This window comes from Buteo buteo, chromosome 11, assembly GCF_964188355.1.
Source record: "Buteo buteo chromosome 11, bButBut1.hap1.1, whole genome shotgun sequence".
NCBI lineage: Eukaryota > Metazoa > Chordata > Aves > Accipitriformes > Accipitridae > Buteo > Buteo buteo.
The window spans coordinates 21756452-21769754 of record NC_134181.1 but is presented as its reverse complement, the minus strand read 5'-3'; the positions used below and the strand labels follow the sequence as shown (position 1 = coordinate 21769754).

General features: G+C 45.3%; 1 protein-coding gene across 8 annotated transcripts in view; it reads right to left on the bottom strand.

The window, feature by feature from the left end:
• WDR59 (WD repeat domain 59) overlaps positions 1–13303 on the bottom strand; it is a 50238-nt gene that overhangs the window by 17829 nt on the left and 19106 nt on the right. For 7 of the 8 annotated variants that reach the window (XR_012652227.1, XR_012652228.1, XM_075040384.1 and 4 more), the window contains exons 11-18: positions 12996–13075; positions 10668–10800; positions 7425–7549; positions 6383–6547; positions 5474–5569; positions 3923–4079; positions 2558–2627; positions 2133–2286 (exon numbers count right to left, since the gene is read on the bottom strand). Coding sequence is in view for 5 of the 8 variants with exons in the window: in XM_075040384.1 (XP_074896485.1) it covers positions 2133–2286; positions 2558–2627; positions 3923–4079; positions 5474–5569; positions 6383–6547; positions 7425–7549; positions 10668–10800; positions 12996–13075 (980 nt within the window). In the remaining 3 variants the exon portion in view is untranslated. The remainder of the gene's footprint in view (positions 1–2132; positions 2287–2557; positions 2628–3922; positions 4080–5473; positions 5570–6382; positions 6548–7424; positions 7550–10667; positions 10801–12995; positions 13076–13303) is intronic. The other variant, XR_012652229.1, reaches the window with a different exon arrangement.

The following is a 13303-nucleotide window of genomic DNA, read 5'->3' as shown; positions in this document are numbered from 1 at the left end:
TCTCCGTGTGTGTATATATATACACACGCATTTAAATGAGCACAGAAAGTCTCGTGCCAGATTTAGTTTCATTTTGGTTTACTAAGGAGATCTCTGCTGGGTTCAGCAGCTCCCCTGCCTTTATGGGAACATGACATATTTCCTGTCTAGCAATGGGGAAATTTCATTTGTTTGCTAACGGTGGCGATGCCTGTTGTTGCTACATGGGATTTAAATATCTGGTTATTGCTGACAAATTCAGTTTTGGGGTTGAAGTTATATAATATCAGAGTTTAACACACAAAATTTTAACTTTTATTTAATGCAAATATAAAATCCAAGCTTCAGAGAAAGGAGTCAACTAAATTCAGAGTCTGGGCTTTTTAAAATCCTCACAATGAAATGACATGAAAATATGTAGCATTGATCTAACAGAGGCCATGACATCAGCTCCTGAAGAATCAGAAAACCTTTGCTGAAAGGGGATGCATTTTGGGGTTTTTTTTGTTTTTTTTTGTTTTGTTTTGTTTTTTTTTTAAACTATTTCATCTGCAAGAACATTGGAGCTAGTTCCCTACTAGGGCCCTTAAACTTCTTCCAATCCAGCATGTGAGGAGCTAGCTTGGCAGGGGGAAGGGGAGCACAGGAATTTTCTCTGGCTTTCAGCAGACATGGCTAGACACATGCTTTGTTCTCTCAATTTTTCTTCCCCGTGACAAAAATCTTGTCGCCATCAATACAAGGGCTGGGGAGACAGGTCACATGAAATTGCACCAAGCTGCTTCCACATGTTATTTTTAGCCTTGTCTGTCATCTTAGAGAGCTGTGTGTCAGCGACAAGCACACTGCAGAGGACAGAGGTAGCTCTTTAAATAAACTCTCCTGCAAAGACTAGAACAGGCTGTAATTCTTGTACCAGGCAGCACCATTTTCTCTTCTCATCAAAAAGAAGTTTGTGTGGGGAAAAAAACCAGAATGAGGACTCTGAGAGTCTTTTGGGGTCTGTATGCAGGCAAAGCTTCCATGGGGACAGAGACTCTCCCCACAGCTGGTCGGTGTAATGACTAACTCACATCATGTAAGCAGGACAAAGTCCCAGAGGCTGTCATGTCCAGCACTACTGGAAAATCAAGACCTCTTTCAGTGCCAAGGAAGGATGAGAGCTCAAGGGTCTGACTTTCCCTCTGCTTCCGGGACAGGAGTTCCCAAGCTCCGCTGCAGCAGAGTGCAGGCAGCTCTCGGTTTTCCTTGGGGTACCTGGAAGCTCTCCATTGCTGCAGCAGATTAGTGCCCTCAGCATGGACAGTGGGCAAACTACGTGTACGCTCCAAATTCTCAGGCTCTTGGTAGAAGCTTACTGTATTTCTGAAAGCCACTTCACCCCCTGCTGAAGCATAGAGAGTTTGTTTCTGAGCAAGCTGCACAGCCTATTACTCCCACAACATCTGTTCCAGGCACATCGTGCCCTCAGCTGCTTCAGAACTACCCTACAGTCACCGTACAATTACCAACAGATCTTCCTCACTCTCTGTGTCTCAGAAGGAAACAATCCCACTCTCCCCCAAAGACTTGCTTGTAAACAGCAACAACAGCAAGACCTACACCTAAACCAGAAGTATGTGGACTGGAATATCTTTGAAGAATCATGTAGGAATTATTTTTATTTGAAAAAAAAAAAAAAAGTCTAAAGGGGCACATATCCCTGAAAGAAACTTGTAATAGAAATAACCAACTATACCCCATAACCCAGGAGAGGTTGCCAGTAAGCTGCAGAGAGCCACAACTCTTGGCAGTGAGGGAGTCAGGGAGTACTGAGAAAAGCAGAGCTGCCTACTTGTACTTATCTGGAGACTACAACTTCTTAAGTGTGAGATTTTAACCCTACGTAATGCACAGTGTAATGCACTGAAGGAAGCTGTGATGGTCAGTGTAGAGAAATATCAAAATAAGCAGGTCAAATGCTAGAGAGGATTAGTAAAGAAGCTACTAATAGGAGATAAACCCATTTGACATTTTTACAGAGCTGCCTGGAAAAAGATGCCTTCTTAAGAGGAATATGAAGGTTCTTTACTAGCAATGCTCACAGCTATATGGAAGGAATACAGATCACAAAAGCTGAAGTGTTAGGAAAGGTTTTTTGGTCTGGTACTTACCCTCTCTTTGTAGTAGAAGGAGCTAATGGAGACCTGTTCTTTCTCGCTGCGTGTCGGACTCCCACTGTACAAACGCAGATTGCCTGGAGTCTCTGTGCGGATCTTCATTGGAGTAATGAGGCCACTATGGTACGCTGATAAAGCTGACAGGGACCTAGAAACAAGAGAATACACTTTCAGGAGCTTTCACCGTCCAGATTGCTCTGGAGGCTCACACTGACATCATCACTAACCCAAGCTGCTAGCAATGTTTCAGGTGTTTTGAAAGAGTCTCTGCTAAGGGCCAGTAATAGAAGGGACCAGGCTCTCTGTGTCAAGGGCACAGCTAACACTAGAGGTCAGTAGCTTCAGTGCAGGATCTGATCCTCTTGCTGCTTTCCTGCCCATGACAGCAGCACACCTCAAATGTGACTTAGGGTACTCACCTGGGTGTGGGCTCCGTCGGGGACACTGCACGGTGCATGGTCATGGGTCTCGTGAAATACACCAGGTACCCTGAAGAGACAGGACATGGCATAAAGATCATGCAACGAGGAGCAGATTACCCAGGGGTGGATTACACAGGGAAACCCAGCCATTTAAGGTATCAGAGTCAAGGGGCTGAGTGCCCATCCACTACCCTGAGAGTTTTTAAACTACAAGTAGACAACCACATTTTCTCAACCCAAATCCACTCCCTGCAACCCCATTAAAGAGCATGTTTTGTTGAGATGATTGTCTTAAAAGCACCATCTCAAGTGGCTTACAGATGTTAGAGAAAAGACAGGAAAACAAAATTAACAAATACATACTCATGTTTTAACTCTTCACCAGCACTTGTCAAGCACTGATACTCCAGAGGCAAGTGAGGTGATGTTTGGCTATGCAGAGAAACCATTGCAGCTTGTACAACTCTCCTCTTCCAAAGGATAACCCCAGCCATCTGGGGGTTTCAAAGCACTCTCTCACAAGCCTTACCCCATTTGTTAACATCTCAAGTGTCTTCAGACGCCCACTCTTGCAAGAGTTTCAGGACTTAGGAGGTTTCACTGAGCCTATTCAACGCAATACTACTTTGTTTTACTTTTGCTGGGAATTTGGTGAGGCCTGTATGAAAAGTAGCTTTCAAAACATGCTCAAATTGGGATGCAGTCAGGCCTGGAGGAGGCATGCTTGCATCTGAAACAGCTCAGTGAAACTTAACAGCTCTTACTCAGAGCATAACCTGTTTTTTAAGGATGGTCTTTGCACTGTACACTCTCCTGGAAACCTGGACGTGATTGTACCCCCTCTCCCACTTAGAAGAAGTTTCCCAATGACCTTGTAAAAGCTATTTTGGACAACAGAAAGGGTGAAAAATATGAAAAGAGCGGTTAGTAACAAGAATATGGTTTCAGCAAGGGGTAAGTTCAACCCCAAATCACAGGAATTTTGTGAAGACTGAGCACCAGAATACGTCCAGCAATTTGATGCCGGTAGGAGAGAACTAGGCAAGGAAAATAGCTATTTCCAGTCTTCTGTAAAAGACAGGTCTGCCAATACCTCTGACATGTCACAAGCCAAAGGCCATCTCTTTAACTAGCCCTGGATTTCCAAATCCTAAAATCCCGCATGCAACACCAACTGCAAACAGTTGCTAACTAGTCTCATTATCTGTAAATTTATCACAACATCACTACTTTGATACCATTTCCTACTCCTTGCATGGCAGTGACCAAAGCCTCGTCTTGTTCAGAGGCAACTGTTCCCCAAGACATTGAAAGGACCGTTCCCCAGGTAGCTGTTGTAACATAATCAGCGATGGGGCTAACCTGCACCACAGAACCTGGCTCCAGAGGTCCGTGGAAATGGGATGTTAGAGTCCTGGTAGGAGCCATAGGCATTGGAGACCCGGGCGAACGTGGGCAAGGGGGGTGTTACGGAGTTTGACAAAGCGTAGGGATTGCTGGATGTGCTGTCCTCTTGGTTCTGAAACAGAAGTTACCCAAGAAGTCACACAGGAAGGAAACCCAGCTGGAGCACTAGGCATCGCAGGGCCAAGCAGCCTCACAGAAGGTGCTTGCTCTTTGAGCCAGAGCAGATCAAGCACACAGCATGGTTATTGCTCTGGCTGCAAAGGCACTTACAAGCACATTTACCTTTGAGGAAAGGGCTTCTTTCCCACCATAGCTATGTTGAAATACAGAGCTTAACTTAGGGTGAAACAGTGGGAAACTATACAGAAAATCTGACCTTCAGACTCTGGATATGAATCTCAAGACAGGGAGTTGAGCTAAACCTGATACCTCAATGATGCAAGTGAGACACAAAGGCTCCTTAAATAGGAATGCCATACAACTGCAGGGGGTCAAATGCAGGCTGGGAGTCTTGACGTGAGGAAGGCAGGTGGTGCAAAATACTGGGGGACCTCAGGCCCATCCATAGGAATTTTGGCTGAAATCTGCATTTATTTGGATAAAGAGTACTATGGCTTAGGTCTAAAGAATTCTTTAAAGGCAGCAGTGCATGGCTTGAGTCATCAGATTTCCATACAATGGAGAAAGTTCCCACTTTTACAACATTATTGCTGAAATCAAACAGAATTAAGCCTTTCCATGTAAAAAAAAAGCCCTTTATTTGTGATGAATAAACAAAACCTCTTGGAAAGGAAACCTGAGGAGACTCTCCAAGATTTTCCAGAATGCTAAAATCTCCCACTCTGACACACATCACCCACACACAGACCTAATACCTGACACAGGGATGCTGAGTAGGTATCACAGATCTCTCAGCTAAGGGCAGAGCGTGACTTGGATTTATCTGCAGTATCATCCCTACAAAACCTCAGCACAAGGCTTCAGAAAAAACAGACTTTCACAGCTTTTTTTTTTTTTTTCAAGGGAAGAAAACAAAGACCCTAGAATAGGACTAGCAGGATCTTTGACTAGAACTGAGGACGTAAAGACATCTGCCACTGCCTTTCAGACAAGAATGAGTCCATCAGCTCCCTGAGACCTCTTATCTTCTCTCACAGATGATAACCATGCCCTGGCACTCAATGAGATATTCTCTGAGCTGGGAAACTACCAAGCACCACTAAGAAGCTCCAACCCCCAGGCATTCCTGCTAACCTCAATATCAGTGAGCATGCAGAGTTCCCCAAAGCAGCAAATCTTCAGGGCCTGATTTTCAGAAACAAACACATCTAATCATCTGCTCAGTTTTCTTCAACATTAACCAGAAGTGCTTACACAAATGTAATGGCCAGTCACAGGGGTCTATTTACATGTCTAATGAGGCCGGACTCTCACTGCAGAGTCATAAGTGTGGGATGTGGGAGAAGACAACAAACTAGGGCAGAAAGCCCACGCAGTTCTCCATACCACAACAGACTCCAGCCAGGAGACCAGCTGACGCAGGCAGGGCTCCAGGCAGCTCTGGTTCCGCTTCACTTTCTGCAGAGAAGTGTCTTTCAATATCTGGAATTCATACAAGATGCAGCTTGAATCATGGTTACATCCACACCTTCCCCACATCCTTTTTGGTCTGTAGAGCAGCTAAGATGCCAGGATCCAGAGAGGCCAAAGACAACACCTAACATCCACTGGAGCCACACTGACCCACTGGTGTGCTGTTTGCTTTGAGGAACAACTGTGAGCTTTGATCAGAGCACCGAGGGTTCACCTAGATTCAGCACACTCTGAGCCAGGATTTGGGCTTCTATACTACTGTAGCCCATATGTTTCATAGCAGTTTGTGGCAAATTGGATCAGGAAGGAACCCAAATTGATCCATCTACTTACTGCTGGGGAAGGGATTTCATCAGCAATACAACTTCTTACACCAGATGATCAAACACCTGCTCTGGAATTAGCAGGGCCTGTGTAAAAAGTCCCCTCATTTTTAAAAGTTTGTGGAGGAGAGCAGGAGGCAACATCCCAGCTCAAAAATATTATCTTTCTGCAGCTGGATGCTTAGCTGGTCATTTTGTCTATTATGGTGTTGGAGCCAACTGCGTGAGGAGAAGGATGTTAGGGATCCTCAGGCAATACGCATCACACCAGAATAGAGTAGCAGTGAAGAACACATGTTTAAAAAGCAGCAGTGGAGAAAGGCAAATACTGGGATGCAAGGCCAACAAAAATCTCACCCTAGGAGCTCCACAATGTATCAGTTCAAAGCAACCTGTGGTGTGCCTTCAGGAAGGTCAGATGTTTTATTGTGTCAGTAATCTAGACATCAAGCGTCCAGCATTTATATATTTATAAAGACAGTGTATACTCCACACACACCTTCAGCAGCTTTGCTTTCATGGAGGCAGTGATCGAGGTTGGGTTGATGAACTGGAAGGACGGTGCAGCGTTATTGGGGTACTGGACAGGGAACATCACCAGCATCCTGACTCTGTGGTTGCCACAGTGCACTGACACTGTACAGCTACGACTCACCGCATCCATCTGTGAGGAAAAGCAATGGCTCTGTAGTTAGACCTCCAAAGACTTTCAAACTTATAGTGGCTTAAGTTCATGCTGAGGGGCTGATTCCTCTACACACCCATAAGATGAAGTCATGCTGTTTCCAAGGGTAGTGAACACAGTGACAGCAAAAAACCCCAGGCAGATGGGGACAGAGTCAGCTCACACCAGCAGACTGCCCATCCAGCATCCCAGCATCTGGAGACCACAGCCAGCCAGGAATTAGGCTCTACTCCCGACAGCCACTGCACCCCAGCCCACTTCACTTGGCCGTGGAGAGCTCAAGGCCCAGTGCAGCAGTAACAGGCACCATCTAAGATCACATACCACTGTCTCAGAAAACTACATCAGGATCATGTGGTGAGCTCTGAAACCACAGGGGTGGGGAAAGGAGACAGGCAGCTGCCTCAAGCCTCCCATCCCAGCACAGTGCTGTGTCTCCAGCCAGCTTCCATGCACAGAGGAGTATTTGGCGTGCAAGGGAGATGCCAAAAATGAGAGAGTGAGTGCAGCATAGGGAAGGCTCAGCAGATCAGGTTCATAAAGAGTTGAAATGAGATCAGCTGCATGTAGTGGAACAAGTCAGTTTCCACTCTGCCATTGAGGCAGAGAAGAGAACACCATCCAGCCTTCTCGGGACCAGCCAGTGTACTTACTGTGCTGAAACACCTCCCTCACTCCCAGTGTCTAGGATTATCCTCTTTCCTACCATCCCTGGCCAAGAGGATCTCTATGGCTCAAAATAAACCTTGTTTACAGAGAGCAGTCACTGCAGCAAAGAAGGTTCCCCTCTAAAGGCTCCGATGAGCCAGCCTGCCCACATCCCCTCCTAACAAGCCAGAAAAAGGAAACTCTTTACCTCCACATTGACATTTCGGATCTGCACATTGATCAGTGAAAACTCCTGCTGCAGTGTTTGAGGCAGTCCCAGTTGGTCCGTTTTCTCTCCCACCAGGGGGTCATTCAGGAAATCTTCTTTTAAGGCTGACAGGAAAGATGGAGAACAGGTTGAGAAAAGCTGTAATAGACAGACTTTTGGCATGCAATGCCAGGAGGCAGCCAAGACGGCAGGCTTTCCTCTGCTCTTCTGACACATGGAGGTTTGAGTTTTACCTGGCAAAGACCTGTGAGCTGGAGGGTCTCAGCTGTTGTTTAGAGGCAGGCTTCTGAGCCTTGCTCTTCAAAAAAATAAACCTGCCTGCACATAGGTTTCCAGGAAGTTTACAGAAGCTGCCTGTACTCTGTATAGCCCTAAATGGTCTGTCTCTGCTCATTTGAGACCCCTTCTCCTCCGTACACAGTACTGCCAGAGTCACAAACAGCTGAACTGGAGCCTCTCAGATCAGCAGGAACGAATTGCTGCCGAAGCAGTCTCCAGGAGGAGCTCTGGTCTTTGGGATTCACACCCCACTGCTCTTGGCTTTCATGGAATGCTTCCAAAGCATAATAAGGCTTTGAGAGAGAGAAGAGGGTATTTCTGGCCCTAGTAGAGGCTTAATTCATTTGTAGCAGCCGTTTGCATTTAACATCGCAAAGCACTCTAGTGTTTTAACGGTCTTTAACTCATCTAAATGTTGAGTCTAGCCGTCCAGTTCCAACAGTTTTCAGGAGTACAATAACCCCTGAAGGCCAGAATACATTTAAACAGCCAGGCAAGAGCTGCAGGACACAAGGAATTATGGTTAAGATAGCAAACTTGACTGAGTTTCAGAAGAACTGGTCCCTGCCTGTGGTCGTGCCTGGCTTTTGCCGTGTATCTTGCTATGTACCCCCATTAGGGCACGGGCAGCTCCTTCGGAAGGGTGTTTTGCTCTGGCACTACTTCTTAAGAAGAACAAATGTATTTTTTGATGATTGTTCTAAGGACACAAGGGAAGTCCCGATTATTCAGCTGTCATTCTTGAGCTTGCAATATCACATTGCAGACTATTCCTAGCAAAAAAATAAATGACAAGAAATGCAAAAAAAGCTATTCTTTTACAGGCATTTGCCTAAAAGTTACTGACTTTGCTGCTGGGACAAATATATCTCATTTTACTGCTGCCCAGTGGGTTGCTGAATTTGGATAGGTAGGATGCTTAGCTACTCATTCCTGTTTGAGATTTTATTATAGTGCTTAGATATACTTCACAAAAGGGAGCTGAAAAGGGGATTAAAGGAAGATCAGTAGCTCTCAGGGAAGATAATTATTTCTAGCTCAAGACACCACATAGCTTACTGAAAAGCCATCTCTGAGGTTCCCAGTATGGGCAGTACCCTCCCTTTGTCTTCTTCTCCCATTCCCTTCCAATTAGTTTCTAACCTCCCAAAGCCCACATATTTGTCTAGATTCCTAAAGATCCTTTATAGGCAGCAGCCAGTGAGGAGAGCTGTACACTGAAGACACAGCTGGTGGGCTTTCTGATTTACCTGCAGAGCACTGTTCTCTTCAAAGATCCCCCCAAAGTGCTTTACTAATGTAACACAGACTTTGCAGCTGAAATGCAGCCACCTCCAGGGTGAAACATCGACAGTCCACAACAGCTTTTAGGCTACAAAGAACTGAAATTCCTACCTAGGGACTTGCTTGTGCATGGATCCAGCAGTCATGGCACTTACAGCAAAATCTACCCTGCTACAGAAAAGCCATTTTCATTCCCTTTGGTGGCAAGGGAAACCCTACCAATCTGAACCACAAAGCCAGACCCACACAGAAACCACATAGGACATATGAATGTGACCTCATCAGGGACAGTGAAAGAGTTAACTCTCTCCTGTGGAAAAAGAGAGGTCAGGCAGCCAGAATGAGAACGCTTAATGCTCCCAGCTGCAGCAGGAGAGGCTGTGCTTCCCCCGCAGTACTGCTCACAGGGAACACAGATAGCCAGGGCTTTTTCTATCATATTATAAAACCCTCATGTAGACAGAGGTGCTGATGTCTTTTAGAAACTTGTTCTGCTGCCACATAGGACAGGTGGCAGAGAGGAACTTCACTGGGATTTGCTGGACAGGAAACTTTCAGTTAGGAAGAGATGAAATCCCTAAGGGACCTCACAGCTGGCTCCTTTATTCAAAAGGACAGATATTGGACCACTTCCTCCCTTTCTCTCCAGTTTGTTGGCAAGTCAACAGGAGAATCAAATCGCTTTCCTGTAAGCCCCTCACATGGGGATCCATTGTAGCGCCCTGCTACAGTACAGAAAGGAACCGTGAATTTAAACCCAAGCTGACACAAAGACATGGGAGCACCCAATTCTTCTTCCTCAGTATTAGATATAGAAATCTAGATAGCTTTTTCACATGCACGTCATCATCATGGATCTCAGCTGCTGCAATCTCTTCTATTCTGGTATTTACACCCTTCAAACATTAACACCCTGAATGTTTAACCTGGCCAGAGCCTTAACCACATAAACCCTCCTTCACATTTCTTCCCTGTATGCCTTCTCTTCCACAAAGCCAAATCAATGCTTTCTGTTAAAGCTTCTGACCCTTTCCCATCCACCCATCTGGTACTCAGAAGTCGGAAATACCATCCCTCCCCCTCTGCTCTGCCAGCCTCCAGCCACCTCTCATCAATACCTGAACAAAAATTCACAAGCTCTCTCCATACCACTTCTGATGGATGGGAGAAGACATCGATAAACATCTCCATGTTAGGTCAGTTCACACAGTGATCCCAGCAGAAATGTTTGGGTACCAGGTGTGATGCAAGCAACTTGTGTTAGAGTGCCTTACCCACACACTCTCCCCTTCTGTGGGCTCATCTCTCAGCTTAAACTAATCTACCTTCTTAAGAGCCAGAACTTGTGTTCTGATTGCCTTATTTTTGGCAGCAAGCCACAACTATGACCTAAAGAGAATGCAATTAAATAGCATTAGTGACAAGGAAGAGCTTCATTTTACAGCTAGAATCATTGTGTTAGAGGAGAAAAAACTTGGGAGGACCATCCTGAGGAACCCCTAGTGTTCTTCCTCCTCTCAGATGTGGAATCCATTAACCTTTGAAACAGCACCAGTTTGTGCTTTGCCTACAATGTTACTTTCTTATGCCAAAATGCATCTTCTTCCCAACACAAAGACAGCTGGTGTTTGAAATTCCATGACCCATCACTTGTCTCACCTTCCTCATCCCCATGTCCAGAGTTATGCTGGGGCTCCGAGTCCTGGGGGTGAAGGGTCTTGTCTGGCTCTGGCAGATGAGAAATCCCATCGATGAGGTCCTCAACTCCATCCAGGATATCGTTAGCACACAGCTGAAAAGAACAAACATACCCACATGCTGCACAACAGAAACCAAGCTGCGGAAAGAGCCACCACTGAACAACTCATTTGCCCAGGGAGCTGGATTTACAAGGTAGGTCTGTCCACGCAACAGGCATGACTGAGACCTCCACATTGTTTCTGTCAAAGACAGGTGATCTTCCACTTTCCAGCACACTCAGCTCTGTCACCTCAGACAGCCTGGCCAAATCTCCTGCTCACTTACAAAGCCACTTAATTGACAAGGCCAGTCTAAGTAACAGAGGTTTTACTTAAATCAAAACTAAAGCTGACATGATTTTAATTTCTTGAATTAATTTGTCAAAACTGGTTTATTTTTTTAGATCAGATATAATAGTAGCACACTTTCTGCTTTTGATATTTACACTCCAGTAGGATCTAGAGACCCAGGTACATACTAGGGGACTTAGTGTTCTAGGTCCTGCACCAAAAAGAGACCATGAAAACTTGTATTTTAAGTTCAGCACAAGAAAACAGGGAAGATGGAAGAGAAGAAATATAGGAAGGAGAAAGGACAAAGATGCAATGTAGCAAATTACAGCATTGGTCACCAGCAACATACCATCATGTGTGTAGTTTGATCCAGACAAAGACAAGGACAAAAGAGTGGGAGCCAGCAGAGGAAGAGTAAAGGCTTTGACATGGATGAACAACTGATTTAAAGACAAGAAAGAAATAAAATATTTGCAAATATATTAGGTAGCAGTAACGGGTCATTTTTCATAGAGGAAGTTTGTTACAGACCTGCAGGATTCCTGCAGGATCTGTGCTGGGACACATGCTTCTCAACATATTCATTAAAAACCTGGAATAGGAGGTGAATAGCGACATGACCAGGTTTGCTGATGCCACCAAGTTTTTCAGGGTAGTAACGAGAGTGGCTGACTGCAAGCAATCACAGAAGGACCTTACAGGAGTAACTGTATTAAAATGAAAGATGAACTTCAGTTCAAATAAATATAAAGCAATGCACATAGGGGAAAAAATGGCAAGTTCAAGCTGACTGAGGAAACAAGACATACAGGCCAGGCTAAGCTGATGTCTTCATGGAATTATGCCTGACAATTTAAAAAACAAACTGAGTACTGAGAATTCTTTGGAAAGAACAAAGTGCAGATCCCCATCCCAAGAAGTATACAGTAGAACTGAAAAAGGGATGTGAAAGGCAAAAGGACAATCTAAGTTCTCGTACAAAGGAGGAAGTAAATCAAGACCTTTTGACTTGAAAAAGGAGGCAGCTGAGGAGGGATATGATGGGAGGTCTACAGAATATTCAGCACAGACAAGATGGCTGCTCATTTCATCTTCAATGTAAAGAAACTAGCAGGTTGCAAAATAAACAAATGAAAGGAGCTGTTTTTCCACACAACATGCAGAAAAGCCATGAAACTCCTTGTTGATAGGATGTTTAAGATGACAAAAATTTAGACAGGTCAAAGAAAAGACAGAAGAAGTCTAGGGAAGTGAAACTCATCAAGCTCCGTCAAATACAAGGATGCCAGACTCAATGAGCCTCTAAGCTGCAAACTGCAGGAGGCTGGCAGGGCATCTGAGAGAAACATCACTCCATTCTTGCCTTATTCTTATCCCCTTCCAAGACATACACAGCCGAAGATGAGACAGAGCAATGTGGGCCATCGTGGCCATAGGAACCTCCGGTCTGACCCAGCATAGCTGTTCTAGTAATTGCATCAGCAATTTGTAACTGCTGCCAGAAAGCAGAACAAGATTTACACTGCCTGCACCAGGCTAAGAGGCTATGGAAACAAGGGGAGGAAGTGGAGGGCACAATCCCTACATTTACCTGATACCTAAAAGGCCAAGAGTCATACAGTCTTGCAGCCATGGAGGTGGCATCCTCAGAGGCAATGCAAGCTGTAACTGATCTCCACCTTCCCCAAATGACTTCTACACTTCCTGTTATACAACAAAGTGGCCTTGCACTTCCACAGAAGCTTTTGAGGCACAGACACAGAGAAGCCTCATCACAGGTCTCCCCGGGGATGTTTCTGGGCTGGGGCTGAAGAGGAAAGTGAAGCAGAAGCTGGCTGCAGCTGTGTCTGCAGCTCTAGGATACCAGACAAGTGACTGGGAGCACAAGGAAAGGGAGGTGAATCCAGCCTGTAAGAAAACTGTCTACAGTTCAAGAGCAAAAGTGCTTACGTACCCTCTGCAGCTGAGAGTCAATCCGCCACATCCGCAGAGTCTGATCACGGGACCACGTAACCAGCTGGTAGTCTTTAGAACCTAAAAAGGAGAGAAACAACTTACAGACCCCACTGAAGACAGAGACTCTCTCAGCCCTGTGTTTAGTGTAAACAGATTCAAGCAAGCCAGCAGGGAGATCCAATGGATAAGGCACTAAACTGAAAGGCAGAGTGAGTCCTCTTCTGCTTTGAATTGACCTAGGTGCATCAGCCTTTATGCCTCCCTGCACCACTGTTACCACACCTCTAAATGGGGTACAATCTAGAG